This window comes from Pholcus phalangioides, unplaced genomic scaffold, assembly GCF_987345545.1.
Source record: "Pholcus phalangioides strain wild (caught in Gottingen) unplaced genomic scaffold, Ppha-v1.0 ptg000039l_1, whole genome shotgun sequence".
Classification (NCBI taxonomy): domain Eukaryota; kingdom Metazoa; phylum Arthropoda; class Arachnida; order Araneae; family Pholcidae; genus Pholcus; species Pholcus phalangioides.
Window position 1 is genome coordinate 8,180,566 of NW_028301625.1, and position 11,743 is coordinate 8,192,308.

General features: G+C 33.3%; 1 protein-coding gene across 2 annotated transcripts in view; it reads left to right on the forward strand.

The window, feature by feature from the left end:
- Nucleotides 1-10,649, forward strand: part of LOC149065534 (uncharacterized) — a 54,303-nt gene extending 43,654 nt beyond the window's left edge. The window contains exons 17-20 of one of the 2 annotated variants that reach the window (XM_089253746.1): nt 782-899; nt 1,156-1,267; nt 3,533-3,560; nt 10,451-10,649. In XM_089253746.1, coding sequence (XP_089109872.1) covers nt 782-899; nt 1,156-1,267; nt 3,533-3,560; nt 10,451-10,586 — 394 coding nt within the window. In that variant the 3' untranslated portion in view covers nt 10,587-10,649. The remainder of the gene's footprint in view (nt 1-781; nt 900-1,155; nt 1,268-3,532; nt 3,561-10,450) is intronic. The other variant, XM_089253747.1, reaches the window with a different exon arrangement.
- The last annotated feature ends 1,094 nt before the right edge of the window (nt 10,650-11,743 follow it).

Here is an 11,743-nt window from a genome sequence, read left to right on the forward strand (position 1 = left end):
TGATTCTCTCAACATGACCATGCAATGTAAGCCCATTTGTCCAGCCTGTGAAGAAGTCAATGATGAAGATTGAATTTAGCGTGGAAATGTAGAGACTTATGACATGAGTAATGTTCTAGTTATGAAGGTATGGGACTATTGTCAAATCTTTGGATGTAATCATACTCTTACCTGATACGGAGAGCAGGAGCACACGTTTGTCTTTTTTTTTTAGAAAAAATTTAACTCATTTGTTTATAAAGTTGATGCTTTCATTTCTTGTATCTTTATTCCTGATTTAATAAAATATGTTTTGTAAATTTTTTGAGACTTCATCTCTTTAAACGTAATTTTAAATAAAAAATCCACTTGGTCTGTACTGTTGCCCCTCTTTCCCCTATATGAAATGACAGGGTTAAATGTATTGTTCTATGACTTGGTACTTCCCCTGAAATGCCAGTCCCTCCCACTTCCAAATGATAATTTTTGACTGTAGTCCTGATACACACCATTTTAAATTATATAAAAGTTTGAAACTAATTTTTAAATTTGAAAAACAAACTTTTGACTAGATTTGAGTGTAGAGCTTTTGAATATTCAATCTCTTGTCTTAAAAATCTATTTTCTTATTTTATTTTTTCAAGGGAATGGTTAGTTTATTGTTATAGCTTTTACTGATGATAATTTACCTTTCATTTCTGAACTGTTGACTGAGGCCCTGACCAAAATAATTAACTGCTTTATATGATTTTTTTCTAAAAATGACATTTTTTTTCTAAATAAAATATAATAATTTTTATAGGTCTCTCATGGATGATGATCCATTAGCAAGAGCACGTGAGCTTGTAAGAAAAGAATTCAATAGAAATTTTGTTCAGAAAGAAATGTTTTTTTCTTACTCCAAGTCAAGTTTGCTGAAAGTAAGTTTCAAATTTTATAAACAAAAGTTGGAGATGATCTAAGATAATATAATAATATAAATGTTTGTTTATATTTTATTTACCTGCATTCTCAGATGCTTATGAAAAATAACACATCTTCAATGAAGAGCATCATTAGAACTTCAAAATTTTAGCTTGCCAACATGTTTGAGTTCTTGGAAATGTGCACTTAATCAGTACATTAAACTTTATAATAAAGTGTTCCATTGAGAACATGTTCTATTTTCTATTTTAGGACGACCTGTTGAAGCATGTGCATAATCCTGGGGTAATATCATCTTCCTTGGAGGGTAGAAACAAATTTTCTATCAAGAATTCATCAAATTATCCCTATGCATTGCCTTACGGTATGTGTAATATTTATTTCAAATGTATAATCACAATATGCAAAGCTGATGTAATAATATACAGGCTACATAGCTACCAGCATGCACCACATTTTACTGGCAAGCCCTTTATCCTTGAGGCATACTTCCAGTTGGAAAAAGTATCCAAATAACGTTTAGAATTCAGATGAATCATTCATGTTGCAAGGAGCTGTATAGTTGTTAAAATAAAAAATTAACTTTTTATACGGACACTATGTGCTCAAAAATCCAATGAAAAAGTTGTTGTCCTGTCTCCTAATGCCAATAAAAAATCCAAGTTTTTAAGTGCAATATTCACTGAGATATTCAAATTCAAAAAATAGAGGAAAGTTGAAAAAAAACAGCATTATAAATGCAAGTAAACCGTTTTATCTGCATTCAATACTGTTTTTCCCCCAACTTTCCTCTGTTCTTTGAATTTGAATATCTAAGCAAATATTGCAGAGGCCATGCACTTAATTGAACATTGAATCATAATCAAAATACTAAAACACACATGAGTATAAAATAGCCAAGCTGGGTAAGAGACTAGAACATTGCATTATCGCTTATTTATGTTAAATTCACAAGGCAAAGATTTAAAATTAATTATCAGACACTCATTTTTTTCACATATTATTATCTCTGGATATGGCATTATTTCACACAAAACACCAACACATTAGCGCACAAAAACATAGGGTGTTCAAGCTACTGTTGGGTGGTTCTCAGATCCCCATTAAATTCATAAGCAATATCAAGGAAAATAAAGGCAAGTTTCAAGTCAAAAATATTTATTTTACACAATTACTTTAACACAATTAACATTTGAGAATTCAATCAAATTACATTGTACCAAGATCTTGTGAAAAACAAGAGTGATCTCACCCAATTCTGTCATAGATAGTTCACTTATTTCAGCAAGACATCCAAATATCCATAGAGGTTCAGACGACAATCGAGTATCCAAACACTCAAGTGACACAGAAGTTTCCGGTCACAAAGGAATGTTCATCTCAGGAACACACTAGATGATCGAGAACACTTTGAAGCACAAAAGAATTAGTAGATCGTTAGCACAGAACATATTAGATCACATCTAATGATCTCACATGTAGACGACCATCACCACTTGACGTCAACCCTGGAGTAGAATTACAAGTGACGACTGTGCCAGGACTTGTGTGCAGTAATAGATTACTAGACAATTACGTGAACCATCTGGTCTTTCCAGGAACCATTTCAGCTTGACTAGAACACACAATACGTTTAAGTGAAACGTTTAAGAAAACATATTTAAGAAAAAAATACCAGACCAACAGGAGTAGCTTGAGTGTGCCTTTGCTCAAAGAAATAATTTTTGCATCATTAGTATTAGTTAACAACAACAAGTTGCTAGTAGGGCTTAGCAGCCCATCTGCTACAGCGAGATGAATGTGATGAGAGAATGTGAGAATGCAATCATTCTCTCAGCTTTGGTGAAGGCTATTTATACTTGTTGAGAACAGGTTTGATCTCGGCGCAATAGGAAAACTTGTGACCTCCAGCACAGAAAGAAAACTATGACATCATTCAATCTGTTTTGCATATTGACACGTAACAATAATTATTTCGAATATATTGTTTTTTGGGTGGTAAAAGCTTGAACAAAATGGAGGAAGTTGGCCAGACTTCCCCACGATATCAACATGACTATTATGGGTGAGATCAATGAATTATCGGCACCAACAGAAGTCCACAGTCGCCTTTCGCCAGTTAGACAAGGTATCTTACACAATATAATTACAATTTACATCCTATTTCTATATAATATAATTAATTATTAACAATCCCTATGACTCAACTGGGTTTTCTCCCGGACAATTACCTTGTGTTACTTGAACTGGGGGGGGGGGGGGCTAATGGTTGTGACATGATAATGGCATTACTGAAACATATGACCCAGAGGGTGATATGTTACAACATGTATATGTTACTGCCAAAGTTTAACAGACAGCCACATTGCACGTTGGCCAGTTCGTAAAATAGCACAGTGAACATGCCACCTCCACCAAGTGCTTAGACTTGCTAGACTCATTAGCTGCAACAATTCATAGAGTTTTAGGATTTTTAAAAACCTCCTGGAGGAACTTTTTATTTGAGTTTTCAATAATTTTTCTTCATGATTCATTTATATACAGGACATGCATGACTTTTGTAAAATTTGAAGTTTTTATTTTAATTTTTCATAATACTGGTTGACTGAATTTAATTATTTCTTTGTAGTGAGTAACCATGTTGCATCTTGTGTGAGGTAAGTATGTTTTTTATGAGGTGATTCATTTGTGTCTATTTCTCTGTTATAATGCAACTTTTCTTTGTATTTTGTGCAAAGCAGTTGTACTAAGCTTTTTTGAAAACACAAATTTTATGTTTAAAATTTCATAAAATATAAACTTTTATGAAATCATGTGCAGTGATGCTCCATCCTACGTGTTGCTTCTTACAAATATCATATTTGCTTGAATCAAATACACAAAGGTACACTTTATCCTACAAAAATCAATTTTTTTCATCTAGGTGCATTTTAGATATAATATTTCAAAAAATATGCATTTTTGCTGCTTAGAAATGAGGTGCATGTTAGATTTTATATTGCATTAGATTCCAGTGAATATACAGTAATCCATATTTAATGATTATAAGTATATATTCAAATTATTAATATATTTAATATATTATAAACAAAGAAAAAATTGTTGAAAACACAATAACTTAAAAGGAAATATTTGACTAACAAGTGGGAAATGTGAAAAAATCTCATTTAGCATAATAAAAGTGTACAATTTAAATAGTTTGAAGCCAACCATTTTGCCTGTATTGTGTGTGTGCTGTATTTTATCCTGCAAGCATGCCTTCCTTTGTTCTGCATAGTAAACTACATCATATACAGTTGAACCTGATTAATTTGAAGTTCAAAGTTATTGGAAAAAAAATTGAATTATCCAAAATTCAAATTATCCAATTAATTTATCCTGGATCTGTAAAATGACTAAAAATTGCAACTTAATCCTCAAAATTCACATAGGACAATAATTATCAATTATTAAAGTTTTATCATCAGTTACAAAACTGTTTTTAAGTTTTAATAATTAATAATTTAATATAATTGATCTTTGCTGTTACATTATTCCAATGTTCTAGAATCAGCATCATGGCAGAATTTCTTGACTATGTTCAAAGACTGATTTACGGAAACAGTACATGGTTATCTGTTATGAAACTGTTTCCTGAATTTTGCATATCATTCTTATGCTATCAAAAAATATACTTTTATTAACGTATTACAATCTGAACTTTCTGTTACTTTCCATACTCTTAATGATGATAAAAAGATTCATATTTTGAATGTTGCACCTTGATGTGCTATAGCTTGAAAAGCATAATCCTTATTAAATGGTACATAGTATTGATGCATTCCAGCTGAGCAATGTTAAAATGGGCATTTAATTGTCTAAAAAAGGAGTAGAGAAAAACAGAATTTTTACACTTTTATTTGTCTTTAAAGATTTTTTTCTTTAACAACTTGGTCGAGAAAAACGAAGTCTGACTTCTTGTAGAATTTTTTTGAATGAAATTTGCTCTTACAAAAATCATGATTCTTTTCTTCCAGCTTCAAGTTATCCAAAAAATTCATAAAAAGTTAAAATTAAACAAGAAATTTTAACATTAAATTAGATAGAAAACTCAAGGGGAGCTCGTAAAAGTTTGAATTATCCAAAATTTGAATTAACCAAGTTCGAACTAACCATGTTCTACCATACTAATTGATTTCTATACCAGTATTAATGTTTAGATGGTGTGGAATGAATCAGCCCATTATTTTATATTAGAAAGTTTGATTTTATTCAAGATACAGTCTACACTAATTTTTAAGAACCAGCACAGACTTGATAATTAATTTGTAAAATCGAAAATTCGTAAATAGGAGGGACGGTGAAAAAAATGTGGGAAATAAAAAACAAGTTAATTATTCACCTTTATTGATGATTTCCAAAAAAATCACATATTTTTGCTTGCTTCATAGCAAAATAGTGGTAAGTATAGGTTTCCATAAAATATTGCTTCTCTTAAATATGGTGGAATGCTGCCAGAACCACTTGCCACAGAAATGATTTTTTTGGTGATCTTTGATTACAGAACTCAATATAATTTTTGGAATCCCATACACATTTTTATAATTTGTCTTTTTAATTCACACTGTGTAATTTCTTTCAAAAAATATTTTTTTCCATCCACTTGTCAAACACATTATTTTCCATTTTGTTGACATTGCGAAGAGGAAAGTGGACAAACAGCAGTTTTCCAAAGTATAGTTTAATCGACTCTCCTTTCAGAAATGGGTTTATAACTAAGCTAATGCATTATACATTTCTCAAACCACCAGTGTATCCAATGATAATGCACAAAGAGTGAACTGTGCCCTGAATGCATCTTCATTTCATGGTCACCCCCGCCAACAATTGAACTACCCTTCCTGACACAACTTTGCAAAACACCTACATGTTGGCAATGAACAAATTGGTGAACTCTCTACCTTTCTCCCTTCCTCTATTTCGTCTTAAGACATGTAGAACGTCCAAATTAAAGTTTACTTTTGATTACAACAAACTTGGAGGCGAATGGGAGAATAAAATAACCGGAAATTTTTTTTCCTAAGAAAAATGAAGTTTGTAAAATAGAGAGTTAATAGAAATGAGAGTTCATAAAATAGAGTGGATTTTTAGAACCATTGCATAAAGTAATATATATATCTACAGTGGAACTTTGGTTAAAAAGCAATTTGCATAACGAGCAAAAGTGTTTAACAAATTTTGATTTGTTTAACGAGCAATGGTTCGCATTACGAGCAAAAATGTTGCAATTTTTTTCATTTATTTTCACCTTATCACAACTGAGCTGATGGCTTTTTGCTTTCGATCACACAAGTGTTATGGAATTTTCAGGCAATATTCTTCCCTTTCTCCAGTAAGCATGCCTCAGTTGGAAAATTAACACATGTGTGAGTGTGAATATTTATGATATGAAACTGCATGTAGCATAGCAGCGATGTGTATGTGCACTTGAAGTAGTTTTTAAATTCTGCTTGGAAAAAAACGGTGGGCTGATTGTATTATTGAACGTGATTTTGAAGGGACTAGCTTATAAACAAGAGCCACTACTTGTCGAAGAGATTTTGTGCTTGGGGAAGACCATGGACTAGAGGTGCATGAGGATGGCATTCAAGAACTACTGGTGAAAAATGTCTAAATGTTGATGGTAGATGAAGTGATGGATCTCTTTTACATGACATCAGCAAGAGTTTATGGACGTTATCCCATCTGAGGAAGAGGAAAGTAAGGAGAAGTTCCTCACATAAAATGAGATTAGAGAAATGTGCAGAATGTGGGAATCTGTGCAAAACTCTGTAGAAAAGAGAGAACCACCCAAATAAATTTGTAGCAATGTGTGTGCAAGCAATGAATCTCTCCAATGAACACTGCAATTTACAATTTCCCAGAAATCCTAAAAAAAAGAGGCAAAAGCAAGTGTTATTGGATAAGGTTCTTTTTGAAAGTTGCACAAAAAGAATACGTTTGCAAACAACAGTGAGTCTGTAAATTGTCCTAGACGATAGTCCTCCTCTCTCTCGTCGTTTAGAGTAAGTTAATTTGTAAACATTATCGTATTGTATATTTATTTATGGTGTTATCTATATTTTATTGCATTATGTATGATTATTATTGTGTTTAATTATTGAATAAATGCCATTTTTATGTGAATGAATAATTGTGGAACAAATTATCCGAGTTTCTATTATTTCCTGGGTTTGGTTCAAATAACGGGCCATTCAGATAACGAGCCCGTTGGTGGAACAAATTAAGCTTGATAACCAAATGAAACATAGGTGCAGGAACCTAAGGACTGAGGCCATTTGAGCCCCCCCCCCCAATAAATTTTGTAAGGGGACTGAGCCCCACCCCCGAATAATTTCTGAAAAAACAATGCAATGCACTTCTCTCCTCTTGCGTACGTGCTTGAGTCCATATATACGAAACGACCAGCAACTTTCAGTCCCTCCAATGTTTTCTTCATGTCAGCACCTCTGATATGAAACAGTTTTTTTTGCCAATTTCATTGATTAAAAAACAATGTTAATTCATATGTCAGATTTCAATTCATAAAGTTAGCATTCATTAATACATTTGTCAAAACCCTTGTATACACTAAATCTGTCATTTTATATATATATATATAAGCCATTCACAAATTAAATTGAATGAAGTTTAAAAAAATGGGACAAGTATTATTCAGAGAAATGGTAATCATTGTGAACACAATATATATTGTAGTGAAGCAAAATTTATCAAAAAAGAGTAATTTTTCTTAAATTTTATTATTATTTTATTATTTATTTATTTTTAATTGTGAAAGAGGTTGCAACTCCCATATTTTCTTATGATTTTAAATTCATTCAATTCACAACCTTACCAATTTTAGCTTATCAATTTAGTTGTTGGAACAACAACAACGTTAAATAATCAAAAACCCCATAACCAGAAAATTTTCTTGGGTATAAGGGGTGTCTAAACTGGTATTTCAGGAAGGGGTTAAACTGATAGGACAGTAAGTTAAGCTAAATCATGCACCTCAATCTATACTAATGATTTTCTCACATTTTGTGTTGAAGGAGTTCACTACAGATCTTTTTCCAGAAATACGACCTTGAATATCGACATATGTTGTGATGGTACACAAATATCATTTAATAAAAAAAAGCATTATCTTTTACTTTTAAACTGCTCCTATCTTACATAAATGAGGTGCATAGTAGCCTGCTGAACCACTTTTAATGATTTGGGTGGGGGGGAACTTTTTTTCATGCACATACACAAAGGTATAATTCTGAATGATTTTGTGGTATCCTATATATAAAAAGAACTAAACCGAGAAGACTGACAAGGACTATCTCATAGGACATGCAATGCCACCTAGTGTTATATAAGGGAGAACTCACACAGTTCCACCCTAGACATCAAACCGATAAGATGTCTAGATCTTCTGCTCCTGATATATAAATTCTTGTCTATCTGTATATGTGTATATAATCAATCTAAAGTCTAACGTAATAATAAATGTTTATCCAACAAAATACCAAATACCCATGTGCTATCCACTTGGTACACCAAAGTGTTAAAGAAATATCACAGATTTCTGTGCAGTTAAAGGGTTAATATTAACATTCCCACTCCTTTCACCATTTATGCTGTCATGTGAAAGATTTCCTATAATATTTTTTTCTTATGCAATAAAAAATTGCTCATGAAAGGGAAAACAGTTAAAAAAAGATATAGGATGATTGTGTAATTAAATGATAGACTTCTGAGAATAATGCCCGCAATGCAGTTATAAAAAAGCATAGAAAAATGTTTTTTGCTCAACTTAACTGTCGCACCCTTCACAATAAAATTTCATGTTTCACAAGTAAAAATCCTAGGGATATTGTTGCTTGTCAATCCCTAAAATTTGAAAGTATCATTCGTTATCTGGTAGAAAGATGATGTCACTTTTTTTCTCCACCATTTATATAAGGTATAAACAACTGGATACAATGAAGGGATAAAATTTGGAAGGAACATTCTAGATTTTGTATTGCAATTAACATTTAATATGTTAGACTTGCAAAGACCCTGCGTATTACCTTTTCCAAAGACCCATGATGGTGTTAACCTTTTCACATTTGAGCCAAAACTGACAAAAGAAAAAACTTAAAACTCAAAAATTTAATGAGAAAAAAAATGTTTTTGAGCAATCAAAAAAGCAGCAAATGATTTGTAACTTCCACAGAATTTTCTACTTGCTTTGTGCTTTATTTTCACTAAGGTATAAAGATTCCAATTTTCATCCTATGTTTTTTTCTTATTCTCTTCACACCTGAGCCAAAATTGACTGTTAAAAAAATTTTTTTTTTATTGATTTCCCCTCAGAGGCCTGAAGTATTTTCCTTCTGAAATTTCATCTCCACATGGTATCCACATGTCTATACCCTGTATGGTTTGTTTGTCCCTAATGCCTTTGCCAATACAGTACTTTTATTCTTAAATAAAGCCAGAGAGTCAAGATAATCTTTCCAATTGTCTCATTCACTAACCCAGGCTCCTAAAGGAGAGGTTCCCAATTTTTTTGGTAAAAAATATACCATTTCCCTCTTTTTTAAAAAAATATCCTAGTGCCCCCCTCCCTCACGCACAGTATATACAGTACCATAGGCGGAGATAGACTTGGGAGGATAGAAGTCTGGGGGGGCACGGTCATTATTGCTGGGCCGTATCTCCGCCAATGTACAGTACCTCTTATGGTTCTTATGGTTTGTAGAGGCGTGTGAAAAGTGCAGCCACATCGGGCCCGCACTCATGAAAATGAGAATGAAGAAAAATATATTTCATTTGTGATTTTAAACAAGATTGGTGCGCTTCAGCTGTGGACATATTTTCATGCAAATCTAATTAATAGTTCTATAACAAATTAGCGAACGTAATACTTCGAAGGAGGAACTCACCATTATTTCCGAACTGGACCGGTAAGAGTGGCCCTAGGTCAGGCATCTTCAACCTGTTGCTCAAGGAAACACCACGGTGCTCCCTGAAGTACCCAGAGTGCTCGATGCTCGTGTCTGATTTCGTGCTTGCGAGCACTTGATAAACGTTCCAATTAAACACTTTGTACAAATTGCATTCGAGTATTGAAATCCTCCTAATTGTATGCATTCGTATGTCAAACTTGCCGTAAGGGTGCTCTTCTTTTGATGATGGGTATAGGCAGTGCTCGCGACTGGAAAAGGTTGAAGACCTCTGCCCTAGGTAATGGGTAATCAAGAACATCAGACTAGAACAGGAAGGCGGAAAAATTTGTGTAGTTCGCTGGCGGTAAATCATAAATTCTCCTATGTTAGTGCCACTATCTCGAAAATTATGCTTTTAAAAACGCAAGCGCCGCGACGACAATTCAAAAAAGATACAGTATATTAAAATTATGCGGGTGTTTTTGATAGCTTAGCCAAAGTTTCTATAAAAATTGAGCATTGTATTTTTAGAATTTTTGAAGCAGTGAATAATTGAAGTACGTGTTTTTTTTGGAATACATAAATATATTTGAAAATTTCAGTTGCAGACCTACCGTTCGTACTGAACGATATGTAAATGAAGATTACCAAAAGTGGATGGATCGAATCAAAATGATGCAGCAGAGAATCCAAAAGCGCGAGGATTTATCGTTTTCTTCTAGTCATAATAGTTTTTGAGAAATATTTTGTACAACTTTACATTGTTACTTGTTATGAATAAAAATAATAATTTTCAGTCTTATACATGCATGTCTGATTGCAACTGTTGAACTGTTTCATTATACAAATACAACGCCACAACAGGCAAAATGCCCAACGAGGTGGCTGAGGTGGTGCTTTAAACGTGCGTTCTTGGCTGAAAATAGTGCGGCATCTATGAACTGTTTCAAGATATGGCACTAATGCAGTTCATGAGAATTATGCTATTAAAGTTCACGTTCGTACAGTATTGCGTTATCAATTTGTTTCAAATTTTTTACACCGCACGCCGCTTAATGTGACCCCATCGGGAGTCGGGGTTTCTGATAACAATAACCGATTAATAACTATATCTTAAAAATCTTGGTTATAAGTATGATCATATGTCCCGTTTGGTCGGACGGGACAACTCCGTCTTTCATTCCAACAACAGGTTTCAAAATGTTAAATCGTTCATTTTTTTCCCAATTGTTCTAAAACAGGATTTTTTCCCCCTTAAGCTAAAATCCTTATTTTCTCTTCAGAAATTGTGAAGATTTAAAATGGAACTGTCTATATGTAATGCGTATATTTTTTATAATGTACCATAGATTCACTTGTGAGTTTCCCGACCGAAGAGCTGTGAATGTGATCAGTTTCCACTGACCATGAACTGAAGGGGTTTTTTACCTTACATGCTTTCACTATAGAAAATTAATAGCTAAAGAGGCGATACACGCGCACATGGGTTATCGCGGTTATTACGGCCAAAGGCGCCGACATGAAAAAACATTGGGGGGGGGGGGCTGAAAGTTGTCTGTCGTCCTGTGTATACGGGACTCGAGCTCTTATGTAGGGGGGAAGGGGTGCGTTGCATTGTATATTTATTGATTATTTGGAAGGGCTGAAATAGCCTCAATCCCTAGGTTCCGGCACCTATGATTACGGCTCGATTAGGGGCATTGCAAACCTGATGAGAACGGAAATTTTTGTTAATAAGGGAGCCTTTCATCTTACATTGTCTTGCAGATTGACAACGGTAGCAACTTACATGGAAAAAATTAGTCTTGTTCAACTTTAGTTTCGAAATAAGCAAAAAGAAAAAAATTTCGATGAAAAAAAATTGATAACATAAAACCGAAGCTTTGATAACCTTT